The following is an 18424-nucleotide window of genomic DNA, read 5'->3' as shown; positions in this document are numbered from 1 at the left end:
AATGATGTTCAATTCTCAATTCAATATGCAAGATATATTCTAGTTTATATTTTCTTGATCTATGTATTATCTATTTATATGATAAATCTGATTATCTTCTTTTGTATGGCAGGTGAGAGGAGCATTTATTGATTTCGATGTCCTTCTCACAAATGCCAATTGATATGTATATGCAAGCTGGGTACGATCAAGCAATGCCTTGACCGGTCATATCTTTTAGACATGACTGATCAAGACATTACTTGATCGTGCCCCTTGGCTTATCGCAGTAATTACAATCGGTGTATGTTAACAAACCGATACCCATTGGTGAATACTTATCTTAACATCCCGATAACCATCGGTGTGTATTTACCTTGCCACCGATACCAATCGGTGTATGTTAACCCGATATCAATCGGTGCATATATTTAAATTGCCACCCGATACCAATCGGTGTTTAGTTAATTTGATAATTTTCTTTGTTTACTGTTAAATACATTGACGGATATAAATAGGAATACATTGGTTAGCCCGATTAATAATCGGTGATCACAGTTAATAAGACAAACCGATATTAATCGGGATTCATACATTAGAATATAAACCGATATTAATCGGTATGCTATAGGATGATTATCGATAGTCAAGCATTGATCGAACTAAGTAGTTGAACGTATATGAATGAAGAATGGTCATCAAATGAAGGATTAATAGCTTGAAATTTTCATCATAACTATCGATAGGATAAATGATTGAATGAGAGACTTCATTTATCTCTCATTAAATCATTTATCTTACCGAAGCTATCATGCATTAACAGTGATGAGGAATGTTATTATATAGTTTTCGTTCAAACCTGAAGGCACAATTATGTGGTGCAACTATTTGAAAGTGTCATGATATTCACCATGGCATCCACCTTGGAAAAATTGTTGAGGTTGAGTTTCTAGTTTCAAAGGATTGGGATTATCATAGGAGTGTTCATCAAGTTATGAGTTTTCAACAAATTTCACTGGCTCCAGGGAAAGTTTTGCCAAGTTTAGAGTATTCAATCAAATTTGAATCAAGTCATTTTAGATTTTTGAAAATCTTTAGTGTCAAATTTCTATTTTCCCTGCATAGCTACATCTGGCAGCTGTCATCATCAAGCAGTGGCTGTTCTAGGGAGATAGACATGAGCGTATCATTAGAATTTTGCTATTTGTTTTAGAATTAGTTTGCTTTAAAAGAATATTATTTCCTCTTTTTTTGCAAATAGGGATAGGATTACTTTTAAGTGGTGTTTGTTTAGAATATTTTATTAATATTTTATCTGAGAGCTTTTAAATAAGTGTTTTGAGCACATAATTTTTAATGAGAGTGGATGCCAGAGTAACTTTGCAAAAATTTTCATTCAAACTTTGAAGTCTAATCGCTGTGGTGTGCATGTAAGAATTTGATAATTTAGTAATAAGAAGTTTGTGTTGAAATTTGTGTAGCACTTGTCTTTAATTTTTGAAGTAGCCTTGTATGCATTTAAGTAATGACTTCTTTTCACTCTTGCACTCTGTTTCTTGCTGTCAGTATAACTGAATCCTGTTATTGATGCAAATTCGTTTATCTTTGCTTTAACTAGTAGAAAGCATTTGTTTTTAGTTCATGTTATTGTTTAGCTGCATAAACAAAATTATCGTGTGGTGAGATAAAGAACTTTCAAGTTTTGTGCTCAAATCTTCAAGATCAAAAAGATAGGTCAAGTTTTCTTTCAAGTTATTTTGTTTTCATACAAAATCTCAAAATATAAATTGAATGTGCATTAGTAGTGGGTCTTTTTATTGTCCTCATGCACTATGTTTGTTTGAGTTGTCTTAAAAAGGAAAAATTGAAGTGTGAATAGGATTGCTAGTCGAAAGAATGGTCCTAACACTCGACCGATATTTGTGAGCATTGAGCTTGCAAAATTTTTCCGCTTGGGGTGTTTGATGCATGAGCATTTTAGATTTTGAGAAATACTTCATCACCCAATAAACATGTTTTATCATTTCCTTATGTTTTTTGGGTTTGGAGTAGTAGTTAGAGTTTGTGGTTCTCACAGTCCTTTGTATCAAGCAGAATTAATATCTTTTGGTAATGTAAAGCCTTTTGGGTGAGATTTTGTCACTGTGCAAAGAATAGAGGCCGAGTACAATTTGAACCTATGCAATAATGGGCTTGTTCGCCTAAAGGTCACATCATATAATAGTGAGTCGATCAGCTCATACTCTACATTTTGGGTTAACCTGATGTTTCAAAAGTTTGAAGCATTTGTTTTGGAGCCTTCTTATCTTGTTTTTCTTTTTCATAATGTGTGAAAGGATGGGCCAAGTGGAAAGTCTCCTCAAAGTAGCAGAAACACATGCTTGATCCTTTCGGGGCCAGCATTATTCCTTACGGGTAGTTATAGTATGGTGCAGCTAGAGAGAACCTAATTAGCCTCAAAATTGAGAAAAGATATCTACGAATTGTAAATTGTACATTGGAGTTCCTCTTTTTTCCTTGGGAGTGTGTAATGGGGTTACAAAATAGAGATAATTAATTACCAACAAAGTGGGCATGCAAGAAGGTAATGCTAATAGAATATCTTTTGTTTGAGCAAGTGAGCAAGTGTGCAAGTCGAGAACCCTCATGTGGAGTTTGTAGCTGGTTTGGAACTAGTGATTTTTGTAAGGTTTCAAGGTTTGAAAGTTGATATTGATGCAAGGCTCAAGGCTTGACTATGTGTATAGATCATAAGCTTTAAGGACTCTTATATATTGCTGAGTGGCTTGATGCATGATTATAAGGCTTCAAGCCTCATTGTGTTGCCTAGCAGCTTGATGCATCACTTTTGATCAATAAAAGATATCATTTCAAACATTGTTGTGTCTTTCTAATGTGTTGATTGATATAATTCCACCGTGCAAGTGATTTGTGTAGTGGAGCTGCTTGGTTAGACAACCCTTGATTGGGTTCTTTGACCTTTCCCTCCATTAGTTGTGCTCTTGCCTAACAACAATTTATTGGAACTAAGAATTCACTTAAATTCACTTCTTATCCCAATAATATGCCTTCCAATTAATAAATCAGTCTTACAACATATTATTTATGCTTCACAAGCAAGAACAAAGGATCATTAGATGAATGAAGTTGTGCAGTTGTTCTTATCCGAATAATATGCCTTCCAATTCATAAATCAGGCCTATAACGTATTATTATGCTTCACAAGCAAGAACAAAGGATCAATAGATGAATGAAGTTACGCAGTTGAGGAATTAGAATCCTTGGAGCTGTTTTGTATCATGTAATGGAACTACTACTTCTCATAAGGAGGTGATTACAAAATCGGCTGCTTATCTTGATGTGAAATTGTGCCTAACAAAACCACTGCTTGTCTCAAATTGGTAGTTTCCCACAAAAGCTAGAAACAGTATTTTGTCTTTGTTTTCTTGTCTTTTAAAGCTTACTTTGAGATTTCCTATACCATCTTGAACATTCTTAGCATCCAAGTATCCTATTTTGCCCTGAAACCTCTTCTTTGTTCACTGAAAGTGTTTTCTTGAATTGCACTTTGTGGTCATGAAGTTTATCCAAATTGCCTTTTTCAGATTATACTCAAGATTCCTTTATTAATGTTGTAAATCAAACAAGCCTGTAGGAAAGTGAAAGATCCCTAAATGGATTCTTTGCTGCCCTGGATAAGTTTTAATTAATAAACTATCTTTCAGAGCCTTTTGGTGTTCTTAGAGACTAGACAGAAGATGCAGAAAGTGTTGTTTATTTTTTGGTGATGGGGATTGCAACCATTAACCATTAATAACATAGAATTCAACTCAAAATAAGATATCAGCTTCTGATTTTATTTATGACAGCAGATTACATTCAACTAGGAGTGAAGATACATTCACCAAAACAATTAGAAACATACCACGGATCTAGTGCTGGGGTTTGTTGCTGATTTGCTATCCAGAAATGGATATAGGCATGAGTTGAAGGTACAAGGGCAGTCCAGATGTACCAATACACATATACTACCTCCAAATGAATTACCAATAACAAATTGGGCCAAAAACCCAATTACCAGCTGGAAATCCAAATTCTGCCAGGCAAAATTATACAATTTTAGCCTTAAATCCTCACTGTTTTGCTCACCCCGATCTCAATTCAAGCATGATGACTGTGATTTCTTCTACACAGTCCTTGCTGATCCTAACAATGAAGTTAAGAACAAGAAATGGAGTTAAAACCCTCCATTTTATTTATTATCACTCCACAACCATCTGTAATGGTACGGTCCCCTTGGGAAACAATACAGCTGCCAAAAGAAATAAGTAATGCACTGAAATTGAATGTATTCTTGCTCAGATCTGATGTAATGACCTTGCTGCTAATGATTACTGAGTTTGCTTGTTGAAATGACCCTCAATATGCTTGAAACAAGCTTTTGATGTGTTCCACGTGCCTCTTGTAGAAGGGATTTCGTCCTCCTGAAGACCAAGTCTGAGGTTTCCGTCTCAAACCTGCTTGCTGTTGTAAATTGCAGACCTGCAACTTCCAAGTTCTTCACAAAATAATATATCATGAATCAAGAATACCTCTAAGGCGGAATACATGCATTCCTTACATTCCACGTGGGATGTACCTGCTGCAAATGGCGGCCCTAAGGCTGCAAGGATCACGCCCAAGCTGAAGAATCAATTTGCCATGCTGAAACCCTTACTCTGCAACTTGAATCCACAATGAAGAATGGCGTACTCAATCTCTGTCAACTATGCACTCTGCCTGAAGAATCCAATGCTAATAACTGCTGAGGGCTACATCCCAACCAGTCCAGATCTTGGGGTTTGCGTCCCAGATGAAGAATCACTCACTCAAAGCAAATTCACAAATAAGTTTGATTGTGTAAAAAGATAATGAACAATTAGGTCTTCATCTCCTTATATCTCCTTTCCTTTCCAAGCCAAACCCTAAAAAGGGAGTAAAGTTGGTGCATTATGAAAAGAGTGTTATTTTCTAATTATGGCGTCAACTATAGGAAAATAACACTAAATTGCAAATAAATAGCGTCAGGCATCCAAAAAGACTCCGGAAGGTGAGAATCATGTAGCAAAGTTCAAGACCTTTCCAACGAGCTATAACACATAGGCATATCAATCCAGAAACCCCTTTTTACTCCAAAATGACTAAATACATAGCCTTATTTTAATTTATTAAATCGCTAACTTAGGAAATATTTAAATATATTAAAATATCTCCAGATATCCAATAACAGCCCAAAATATCCAAACAATCATGAATATAACTTTGTCACCTATCTGTGACTGATGCCGGAAAAGCTGAGCTAACTTGCAATCCCATCCTTAAAATCTAGGGATGCTCCTAGAAACTAGGAAACACACCCAATCTTCCTGAAATTGAAACCATAGTATGGTCCCGTGGAACCTCAAATATGGAAACTACCACAACCTCCTAAAAGGTAGGGAATCCCCCTAAAAAGGAGGAACCTCTCTTCAAACACCTGTAACTGCTCAAAAGGATCCTGCTCTACTCCTTGGTCCCCCAGGTGGTCATTCAGTCAACTGCCAGTTCTCCCTAAAAAATAGGAGACCTCGTCCGAAGGTCCGAAACGGTTCACAGAGCCCTTGCAAAGCTCCATGACCCTCAGAATGAATCCCCTAACCATGTCGTTGACCTACGGGAACTCGAATGGTAGGTCAACCCTTGCTCATCTCATGTCACCTAAAAAAGGGGACATTACAGAAAGAAGGTTCTCAAATTATCTTTATTAATTCATGTCTACATAGAGATTTCAGACACAACTGAGAGAAGGATAAATTTCATATTGAATGCATTGTGCTTTCTTTTTTATTGTTATTAAAGTCTACTTTTTGTTTGTCTTCCAAGAATCTGATCACATTTGGAGGAAAAGAGAACCTGAAACTTTTATATGATATCAATCTCTCTAGAGTGAGAATATTCTAGGCATGCACTGCATTCATATCAATCAAGAATATGCACATAAGGGGGCCTTGTTTAACTATAGGGAATACTCACACATTTATTACATATGATATGCATTTTATTTTAACGTTTTACTCTGTATATCCGTTCTGTTAGAGCCAAACCAATTACAATTATTTTCAATGATGCTTACAATCATATGAGCTTCACTATACAACTTATCTAATAACAGAAGACATTAAATTATTGGTAATACATATACATACACACATAATTTCCTAACCTAGTTTAGTTTAATAAATCAATCACATACCTTTAATTGTTCGATCTCCTTTGTTAGCAACAAATTAGTGCAAGATCTTTTGAAGAATAGGAAAGCCTTTTAATAATTTTTTGAAATTGTGGGATTAGTAACTTTCCGTTGAAGTTTCATAAAACTTTCTGTAACTAGACTACACGATTGTTGTTGCTATTCCAGTGCAATTCTTCTAATCCTTGATAAGTTTTTTTAAGGACATACTCCACACATTTGAATTAGTCATGTCTATGGATGACCAAAGAACACAAAACATCTCCAAGCGTTGTGGGAAAGTAAAATTGCTGTAATCAGAACATGAAGAGAAATGCAATGGCATGGTAGGAAGGGTGGCACAAAGTGCTATACAGGTTTTGGCATCTATCAATATGTCTTTTAAAGCCTATTCAATAATGTTCTTCAGTCTAGAGAATACAGCTTTAGGAGTTTTCAACGTGACTTAAAAGTCAAATTTTGTGTAGGAAGATTTATATATGCTTTCAATCAAGGCTTCCAATAAATCACAGTTGATCCGCTAAGAATTATATTTATCACCACCAATGACTTTCAGTAAATAATGTAAAGATGCTTAGCTTTCTTGGTTTTTTCATTTGCTACATAACTGTTGGCTTTTACATAGGCAAGGGTGATTGTGATGATTCTGTCAGTTTTAGAATTTAGTTGGTGATCATGTTTTTTGGCAAGTTTGACATCTTTGAAACAAAATTTACAATGAAGCTCAGGTTTTGGAGAATGTTAATTCTTGGGTCATTGGTGACCATGCTTTTTGCAAGTTTGACATCTTTGAAACAAAATTTACAATGCAGCTTTAGATTTTTGAGAATGTTAATTCGGGATCTATAAAGGCAAAGTTGAATTGCTTTCTACATACATGTACAGTGTTATTGCAAAGTTGATTCTGTGCTTTGCAGTCTCCTATAAACAGCTGGAATTTTTACTGCTTGCCGACTATAGTCATAAACATGTGATATGTTACATGATAAGAAAGTTGATGTTATTTTAAAAGTCCCTTTAAGAAAAAGACATATGAAGGTTTTGAAATTGCTTTCCAGGCATTCAAAACTGCTTTATATATCAGTTGAACTTTGAAGTAAATCTATTTCTATTAACTTAGTATGTATATGACTCATGATGCTTGTCAACCACCTTCAAAGACATTAAAATCACTTTGATGGTTGTACATGCCACTTTTCATGGAAGAAGGTGAACATACAAGTTGAGCTTCCCTAACAACCTTGACATGATAAATCTGACAAATGAAATCTTATGATTAAATAACATGCTATAACATAGCCTTAAGAATATGACGAATTGTGTAGCTACATCCATAGTAGCATTAATCGTTTGGCGAAGTAATTGGCAAAACAAAAGTATAAGATTTTTTGAAAAAATTGGGAAAAAATTGGATTTACAAAAAAAGGTAAAAAAATGCAGAAAAATGTCAAAAACTACTTTTTAAAATATTTAAGGCCATTTCCATAGCACAGACAATTTAATTTATTAATTTTTAATATTTAAAACTAAAAACTATAAAAATAAAATAAAACAATATTATTGACATTTGTAAAATAAAATAAAATACTATTTGACATTTGTAAAGTTATAAACATATATTATTGGAAATTTAAAATACATCATTAAATTTTATTGATGAAAAAAACCCTTCAAAAATCAAATAACAAATAAATGTTAGATATTTAATAATATAGAATGACATTTTTTAATATTATTAAAAATTCAAAACAGTAAAGCTTTATAAATGAAAAACTCTAAGAAGAAAATCATAAAATAAAGTTCGTGGTCTTTTGACATCCAGAAATTGTTGTCAAGTTTGAGTCAGCTGCAAACAAGCTCACATGGAAGTTGCTGCAAACAAGCTCGCATTGAAGTGGAAGAAATGGCAGGGCAATCACAGAACAAGAATCATCACGCAGCAGAAATGGTAGGAGTCGTGCAGAAAATGCAGCTTGACGGTGGTTTGCTCCCAGCGGTGTCTTAGCTCGACGATTAGTAGTGTTTTTCAAGTAAAATAGTCCGAAAACCATTAAGACGTTTTTATCAAGATTAATTGCACGATTTTTTCATGATTAACCGTGCAAAAACCGTTGAAAATCGGGAAAAAAACGTTGACCGATTTATTGCAATTTTTTTTGGGAAAAAGTTGCTGGCCTTCGATTGCCGATTAATTTTAACTAATTGGGAGTTTTTGCAGATTAATGCTTCAAAGGTGACACCTATAGTGTTTATTGCAAATATGACACAGCCATACTAAACCGTTGAAAATTGGAAAAAAAAACCTTGACTGATTTATTGCGATTTTTTTGGGGAAAAAGTCCCCGGCCTTCCTGATTGTCGATTAATCGCGAAATCGGGAATTTTTGCAGATTAATGCTTCAAAGGCTACACTTATAGTCTTTATTGCAAATATGACACAGCCATACTTAACTCCTGTATTTTTTTTCTTAATGTCTATGGTTGTTGCAAATTGTAAAATTCTTAAGTAACAGAATCCCAAGTGCAAAGGACTTTTGAATAGGATGAATATGTTTGCTTAGAAGACTTTTTCCCATTTAGTATGGGTGTTGCTTGAAAGATCCCCACCAATTCTGATCCAATTTTTTCTGATTTGTTTAAGTGCTTCTTGAAGTGGTTTACAGTTTATTTGCCAAAGTTTGGTTTGCGTTTTCAATGCCAATTGATAGTTTGGAGTTCACCCATGAAACATATGCAAGATAGCAATGCTTTTTGAACCAAAATACAAATTTATAGAGGACTGATAGAAAATTCTGAGTTCTGATTTATTTAGAACAGCAATACATATGTTCAACAGTAAAAGATTGAGACACCATAAATGATGAATAGCATATCCGGAATCCAGTGCCCAATCAGATGAGGAGTTTTATTGATGAATCCAAGGAGATCACAGTATAAGTGCGTCCAACTTGCTACAGTGGTGCCCACTGGTTTTATTTGCATCAACTTTAATTACTGAAAACAAATATTGAAAGAAACAATGAATTTACTAAGCCCTATGCCTGGCCTGCAGGCGAATTTATTGAATCAAACTGGAAATTCTCAAGGGGCCAAAACAAACTGATCCATAAAAGGCTCCTGATGTCTGAATGAATTCCGAATTTTCTGCTGACTATTACTGATCAAGAAATCTGCACAAATCCCAGTGCCCTCTTTGAATGGTACGACCTGCAAGAGATGTATGGCTGGCCTGGGAAGTGTACGGCTGGCAAGAGGATGTTTCTAATCCTCCAAATCTGCTCACAAATCAACCAATAACTGCTGCAACCAGATTTAATTGAAGCCCTTGCAGAGAATTTCACTTATCAATGAATAAATCGACCTCTTGGAAGCATTTATTATTATTGAATTAGACTGATTTGAATGCACCAAATCCTTGATGCTTTATTGCTGTAAGAAACCTGTAAAATCTGACTGAAAATTTCTCTAATGAAGCACAAATGGAAACCCTGTGTAGATTTCCCTCAATGGTGATCTGGGTTTTCGTCCAACTCATGATTCTCCATGGGTTTTCGTCCTTTGGAAAATACCCGGCAAAGCTGCTCTGAGAAAGAATTCTCAAAATACACGTACATAATGAGCAAATAAGAGAATGAATTCTCTTTTAATAATCCCTCCTCAATTTGGACTCCAATGCCTCCTTTAATCATATTTTATTTGGCCTTCTTTCCAATAGTGCGTCCAAGTGAGGGGTGCGCCCAAGTTAGTGGAATTAAGTAATTTCACTTTATAAAATAATTTTTCACTTAACTTTATAATTTGATATTATAAAGCTACTTTATGATGTTATAATTTGACTTTATAAAGTAACTTTATAATTTAATTTCATAAAGTTACTTTAATGAATTTTTTCTATTTTTTAGAAAAAGTAACTTTATAATAAAATAACATTATTTGCTCATTAAATATGCATCCAAAAGCCAATCTCTAGCATGTAAAGCATTGTTCCATGGCCGTTGGGGACGAGGAGACGGGGGGACGGGCTTCGGGGACAAGTTTCGAGGATGGGGGGACTTGGGCCTGAAGAGGGGAAACGCGTTTCCGTGGAACATTGGTGTAAAGTCTTCCCATGCGAGGAATAACATCTCCTATCCATTGGATTTGCCTACGGAGATGGATAATAGACAAATCTCAACATTTGAGTGATTGTCTAGGGAAGAGGGGACATTACATTGCTAGAGACATAGTGTAACACCCTACTAAGGAACCCTAGAGGACAATAGCTAAATAACCAGTTAACATATTGCATAACATTACTAACTCATCATGGTTTAAAATTTAAATACAAAATTTGCACATGCAGAAGATAATATTTCTTCTAACTAGTCCTCTTGTTGGTTCCCTAACGTCACTACCAAGCAATGCTACAACATACTAAAGCATAAGAATCAAATCTAATCTAACCATTACATAACATAATGCCTTAACATAAATAAATGAATCTTAACATAGAAATGATAATATATAAGAACTAAGCATCATGATTACTCCTAGGAACTAGGTTCACTTTAAATCCCAAAATCCAAATGTTCCCAAGATTAATTTCCACATTACCATATAAACATAGTAACTAAACTTAAATAATGATACTATGCTTATGAAACAATTACAACTGACATCTTACTCACTAAGAATCTAATCATTCATAAAGGATAGACGATACCAACACCGTACTAATTAAACTCATAAAACAATCAAATGATTAACCATTATTACATTAAATTTACATTACATCTTCCTCTCAAGAGGGTATTCTTACCACATAATGAACATAAATGGAAACATATTTTAAATACATGAATGAATCATTACATAAGAGAATACAACTTGCATCCTGATTCCAAGGAACTTGCAACCGAAGAAGACATAGTCCATCCATGAAGCTCGCGGACACATCATCAATGTTCCCAATGGAAGAAAGCATCAACCACCTGACCATGTGGAACACAAAGGTCCACCCCCTGTGCTCTAGAGAATGACATAAGGCCCCACACACCAAACATACCACTAAGGCTGACACTAACACATACAAGGGAATACAAAATTTCACATACATAAGAATTGAAAACATTGCATGCCATAGGATCTCTAGAGGCTTCCACCACTCCACATAGGATAGGGTACCAAGCTACAACTAGGGAAGAGTGTCATCACATGGCATCAACATGAGTTTTCTTGGCGGTCTAACCCTCTCCAAACTCTAGATCTCGTCACCCATTTGATTGCACATGTGGAACCGAACAAACCTTCCATGGAGGCAAGGAAGTTCGATCTACCATACAAGCCTTCCCAATCTCATCCTGAGTCTAAACAAGCTCTCCAAGCCATGAGTGAGGCACCGCCAATTATCTTATTAATGCTTGTTCCACCCACCCCCTTAATTCATTTAATTTAATGTTATCACTTGATTAATCCAACTCTCAATGAGATCTCTTGGTAGCCACTTTAGGGCCTCGACATCCACTTGAGAGCCACTCCCCCTAACTTGCACCTAGACACCACTAACCTATGGGTACAACAAAGAGGATCATAACAACCTTATAACATCCATGGTACACATAATGATTCATCACAACCTCATCTCATAAGTAAAGATCTCATAAATTTAAATATAACTTCCATAAGACCCCGACTAGCAAAAAGGTTAAGTTCGGAATCCACTAATTCATAATCATCAAAGCATGGGATTGGGCCTATGATCACCAATCCAAATCCAAATATCCATACATAAATCAAACCTTACCAACAAGATTTCATGAAGCACCATATAACTGACATCACATTGGTTCTATTACCAGAATCTGAACCATAATTTACTTTCTGATCAACATATCATTCCTTTATCCAAATGCTCTCAAGGCATCATCACGAATGCAAAATCAATGAACCATAATGAATGAACACATGAAACTAAAAGGAGATACATGAATCCATCTTAAAACAATCATACAACCTTTGGAAATGCATAACAGAAGTTTACAGACCCAAGAACTAGCTTTTGGACTGATCTGAATTGGTACGGGCTCCAAAAAACTGATCCGGGGGTCAAACTGGGGTTTTTGTGCATCCAACCTTGAAACTGTGTATCTGTTACCTAAAGTGATTTTTTTGCAATATCTTTTAGTGCTTTTGCACTCTATTTCAACACTTTTGAGACAAAACTGGGATAGACACCCTGGGTTGACTTTGGGCTCAAATCCCGACATCTAGACAATAAAAAATGCAGAATCTGACTCAGACCTATTTGACATGGGTGAGTCCCCTTCCTAGAAATATTGACTGATCAACCCCAAGATGAAAAACAAAACTCCAAGAAGCAAAACTCTAAAAACAGTCCAGAAAAATGTAGTATAGAGAACACCTACTTTGATAGCCAATCAAACAAATAACAACGAATGCAATATCTTTCCAGAATGAAACCATGACATTGAAGACACAAAGAATACAATTTTTCCAAATCCAATACTCATTTCAGTTTATAAAATCAAATGGGCATACAAATCCAACTTGGAAATTGAAGCAAACAGACAAAGAAAGAAGGAAGAACAACTCCTGCACATACAAACTCCACACAAACAACAACTCCAGCCAATCAAGCAAGCTTTCCAACATATAATCAACAACAACCAATCTCTTGCAAAAGCCACTCAAAAACCCTTCACAATCTTCACAAAAACCCTCTCCTATTTTCCTTCAAATTCAACACAAAAGAACTGCCAATGCATCTCACAATCTTACCCCCCCAAAAATCAAAGAATTTTTCCAGCAACCATCAATCCCCCAAAACTATCCCATTTCCTGGACAAATACCATTCCCAAAATGGGAGTTGGTGTTTGTACGGGAAACAACCAATTCCCCTCAACCAATCAAAACCAAAATTTAAATATAATCTAAACTTTACATTACAGTAAACATATATCATAATATCCCACTCAGGTTTAATTTATGCTTATAAATATTTAATGCCACCAAGAAACATAATAATTCACCATAAATTTCTATCCTAGTAAATAGGATGGAAAATAGGAAACACAAATATATATATATATATATATATATATACCACTTAACCAAAATACACAATTAATACAAAGGATATTATTATTATAATTACACCTTATCTTATATAATATTATATAATAAATTAATATTAATAATACTTAACCTTAACCCATAATAAATCATAAATAAATAAAATAAAATAAAAAAATAGAATAAAAATGATAAAGCACAACTACTCACATAACCATCCACAAGACCTCACATTTTGAGCAAGGATTAGCTCAGAGATAATGCAATCAAGACCAAAGAACAAAACCAAAGGCACAGACTAGGGTTAGATGTGGTAGGGCCTTAGTGTCACCTCCGATCAACTACCATTGGGAAAGGAGGCATGCTCAAACCTATGGAATCAGGTGGAGCCGGTGCCTAGTACCTGCAATCCTACACAACATCAACATTGGACAAAACATGTGCATATATATATATATATATATATATATACATCAAATCATCATAGTCAGGGGAAGATAAATTATAACATCACATCCTTCATGATGAGTGATGTGATATCATCCCTTACACACTTGCAGACAGTAAAACATCATTATCATAGATATAACATAACCAAATGACACAACCGTCATCCGTATCCAATGGGATTATTAGAATTAGGGTTAGCACTAGATATAACACCATAAGTAATAAACGTAAACCATATCACCTAGGAAATGTATAATCGCACAGTCCAGAAAATAGTAAACCCTAACAATATCAAGTAGCCCTAAATATAGAATCATCGTCATAAATATCCTAATGTATCCACTAATATGAAGAAGTATCTCAAAATATGAAAGAGCAAAGCATGAAAACAAGAAGTATCAAGACATGAAAAGAGTCCACCAGTATTTATCATAACCATCATAGAGTATGAATCATGGAGGGGCACTACACATAGTGGATGACCATTCTTCTACTTAAGTTTTTGGCACTCTCTAATATTTTGTTGCATGATACACCCTTCTTTATTTTACAAATGATGACATTGCTCATAGCGTTTATTTAAATTATTATCATGGGTTTTGAATGCAGCATTTAAAATTGGTTGTTTATTAAAAACTCACTCCATCTATAGATGCTTCTTCAATGATGGTTTATTGTTAAATATAAAGGAATATTGAACTCAAGTTATCATAAATCTTTCTCAAATGTGTCTTTAAAGCAAATATAAACTAGAAAGTCATGCAATCTTGTGTCATCTTTAAATTGAAGAAAACTTTGTGATGCTTTATAGGAAATGGCTTTACAATTAGCTGCTTTTACATGTTCAATATATTTGCATGCTGAAATGTTCTTGTTTGTGGATTATAATGGGGCATAAGAAGTTGTAATTTTATTTGAGTTATAGCTGAAATATTCATTGTTGAACCTATTCTAATTTTACTTTTAACTGCCACAGGAGACTATCTGAATTCATCAAAATTAATCTAGTATAAAAGGGATTCCAAAGGGCAAAAGATGAAGCAAGGTAATCTTGTTGAAATTACTGGAAATTTTCAAATATGTATTATCCTTATGTTTCCTTTAGTCAGTTCTGTACGTTGATGGACAAGGATATCGCTGATGATAAATTTATATATATTGTTTTTGGATTTCAATAGCAGCCTAGAAATATTAAATTAGAGGAAGAGATAAAAACAAACAAATTTTTGGTTCTCCTTTTATGTAAAAACAAACAAATTGTTGGTTCTCCTTTTATACATTGTGGTAATTTTTGAAATACTTGTCACTTGTTAAGAAAAAAATCCCAATGCTGTAATGTTTTGATCTTCTCAGGTGCATATGTGTTGTATTTGTTTATAGATTTTGATTGCTTTTACTATGTTTGTCTGATGTATTACCATTTCTATTGTTTTTAATGCACAATGCTGTTTGTTAAAGAATACATTATAGAGAAGGAAAATTGGTTGCCTATACTGTATTGAACCCCAAAGGAAAGAAAAAACAAAAATTGTCATTGGAAAGCTTGAGTAACAATGAAAAATCTAAATATAGACCCTTTTCTTAAAAGTGGGAATATTGTAATTTTTTTAGAAGTGGGAATATTGCAGACAATGATATGGCGGTGTTTAGGAAAATGGTCCATACAAGAACATCACTAGATTGATCCCTCAAGAAGTTGAAATCTGGAGTTGAACTACAAATGGAGTTGTTTTCCATAGAGAGACTCTGTCCACCATGGAAGGAAAATCTAGAGGAGCACTGGACCTAGGAATGTCTCTCCATCTTAATATAGAATGTTTCAAACTGAAATAATTGGTCATCACAGGAGATACAAGAAAGAAGGGGTGAAATGACGGAAGATCCTTTCCAATGTAGCCTTTGGAGACATCTTCATTGTGTCACCCCGTCTCAGTGAACACAAAATAATACAAAGACCATATCATTGGTAGGTTGACTCTTGAATAATAACAAACTTGTGAGGACTTATAGACTAATAATTTTTTCCTAGTACAAGAACTGACTAGTTCAGTTAACAAATAGCAAATAACAATGTTTTCACCCATCAGTGCCTTTTGGACTGTTAATTTGGTATAGTAAAAATATGTTTTAGTTTCTTCATCTACTGGAACTTAATCTTGTGAGATATGTCTAAGCTTTCAAATGTTCCAACATAAATGTTTCCAATGATCATTGCTTTCACCAATATAAAAATTTATACCCTTTTTTGGTTTTAACATCTGTAATACAAGCCGCCTCCTGCTAGAGGAGTATCAAAACTTGCATCCATGGAATGGTGCTTCTTATATCTGGAAAATGAATTGGAAAGACAAGCAATCATTAAAATATCAAGATAAGGTTAAGCATAATTATTAGTTATTTGTTTTATTCTAGTCCATGGTCCAGTGGCAAGCCAAAACAATTGCCATGGTGTAACCTATGTTCAAGTTCAGCTGGGTATTGTCATTGCATTAAAGTGGGCCACACTTAGATGAGGTTAGGTGCAAGCCCAAGATGAATTTTGGCAGAACAGAAATCCCTCTGACATGGCCTCTAAGCTGAAAGGTGGCTTGGGTACAAGCCCGATACAAATTTTGGTGGAACATCAACCCCTTTGACATGGCTTCTAAGCTGAAATGTGCTCTAAATTTGATTATGCAATCCGTAATGTGCTCTAAGGTTCAACTTGCAAGTGCTCAGCAAACTTTTATACTATGCTTATAGTATTGAAAAGTAGACTTAAATAGCTTTTGACGAGTGGTCACTATACAGATTTTAAGAAGTACTAAAGGAGATGTGACCAGTGAACTTTGCAGTTTGGAACATGGGCTAATTTCTTACAATATTTTAGAAAAATCAGAGCAACTTTGAAAAACAGAAGTGATTCTGATTTCATTGGAAAGTATGCTTCGAGACGTTTCCAACAAGTAGTGAAAATAAAATTTCTGGGCAGGATTGGGGGAGCAAGAAACCAAGGAAGACAAGCCAATTGTTTTTCCCTTGAATTGAATATCCAAATCCAGGGTTTATGGCGAGATTTTGAATGACATTTTGAATCTGCAGATATGTAGGCAGGGAAACCTGTTTGGTGAGATTTTAGACATCATCATGATCACACATCAATGATGCAAAGCAGTACTGGTAATTATTTGTTTTGCTCTTGTTTTATTTTTTTTAATAAAATATTATGAAATTTGAGGGTTAGTTTCCATCATGTATTTTTTCCAAATTTGGGGTTTGACAAGGTTGAAATATTTGGTCAAACTTATGGGGCCTTTTCAACTGCAAATCGTGGAAAACCTGTCCTGTATTTTTTTCCCCACTGATCTGGTTAGGGTTTGTCTTAAGGCCTCCAAAAAGCATCAATTTTCCCAATCTGGAAAATTGGATGCATTTTAGGGTTTCTCTCACCTAAGGCAACTGCCAAAATCAGTTATTTCCATCATTTCTCTATATTTTTCAGGGAGGGTTTTAGAAATAACTTAAGATCATTTCAAGATTAAAATGCATCTATTAATAAATGATTGTTTTGGAATGTGTTGAGAGGTCCTGTATAACACAAATTCAGGCCTTTTTGGGAGATTTTGCTGGAAAATTTGGAATTCTCATTTTTATGCTTAAGATTTTTTTTGGTTATAATTGTTTGGCATTCTTGTTAGGGCTTGTGCGAGTCATGGAGATGTTTAAAGATGTATGCCAAAGGCAACACCCTGATCCTCTGATTCTTATGGGACCAAGTTATAGACAATGGGGCTATGGAGATTGACTCATGGCAAAATTCTTGTGGATGGTTGTTGAAGGCTCATGTGAAACTCTTACTAGAAGAAATAAGTTTCTTGATTATAAGAACGGCTTAGCAGCAATTCTAATTGGTCATTTTGACATTCATTATCCTCATCATATTCCTGATTTGAAGAAACCTAAAAAAATGTGGAGAGTTGAATTTTTTTTTGAGATGGGAGATTTTAACGTCTAATGGAGATGATGGTGGGGTGTCTAGTGTGGGGTATAAGCATTTGAGGACACTCGATGATTTCCTTTTGGCGAAGTTTGTTAAAGCAAATCCAAATCTTTTTTCTGCTGATTCTAATGATGAAGATGCTTCCACTTCTACTGTTTTTGATGATAAGGATGCTTCTTTTGTTGTTGTGGATGCTTGTAATACTGATTTTTATGGCGTTGATGCTTCTATTTCTATAAACTCGATGTTGAGGATCTATCAATTTTTACTAATGGGCTTCTAGAAACTATTGTTAATTATTGTTAGATTTTTTTGATGATTATGCTTCTCATGATGATGATACTCCTATTAATCTTGGTGATGCTTCCATCAATGATGTCCATGATGATTCTGATATAGTACATAATGTTTTTTCTGGTAATGATGGCTCTACTTATTTTAAGACTAGTGCAATTAAGAAACAATCAAAAGCCAATAACTTCAGGTTGCTCTGGAAGATTGGATAAAAACTGATGTACTTGGTATGCGTGAATCTATCGTAAATCCTCTTGAGGATGATATTTAGGCACTGGAAAGGACTTGACCATACCAAGAATGATAAGAAACAAAGAAGGATGCATCTATGATAGATTCCACTCTGAAAAATAAATCAAAGTCTTTATTGGCCACTTATGAG

At 34.7% G+C, this 18424-nt stretch overlaps 1 protein-coding gene across 3 annotated transcripts in view; it reads left to right on the top strand.

Moving 5' to 3' along the window:
* LOC131046588 (large ribosomal subunit protein eL20z) overlaps nt 1–18424 on the top strand; it is a 78682-nt gene that overhangs the window by 11607 nt on the left and 48651 nt on the right. For 2 of the 3 annotated variants that reach the window (XM_057980355.2, XM_057980353.2), the window contains exon 2: nt 14746–14814. In XM_057980355.2, the coding sequence (XP_057836338.1) occupies nt 14805–14814 (10 nt within the window). In that variant the 5' untranslated portion in view covers nt 14746–14804. Of the gene's footprint in view, nt 1–6450; nt 6604–14745; nt 14815–18424 lie in introns of all 3 variants that reach the window. The other variant, XM_059210964.1, reaches the window with a different exon arrangement.

This window comes from Cryptomeria japonica, chromosome 9, assembly GCF_030272615.1.
Source record: "Cryptomeria japonica chromosome 9, Sugi_1.0, whole genome shotgun sequence".
Lineage (NCBI taxonomy): Eukaryota > Viridiplantae > Streptophyta > Pinopsida > Cupressales > Cupressaceae > Cryptomeria > Cryptomeria japonica.
The sequence above is the reverse complement of the archived record's forward strand: the minus strand, read 5'-3'. Positions and strand labels throughout refer to the sequence as shown.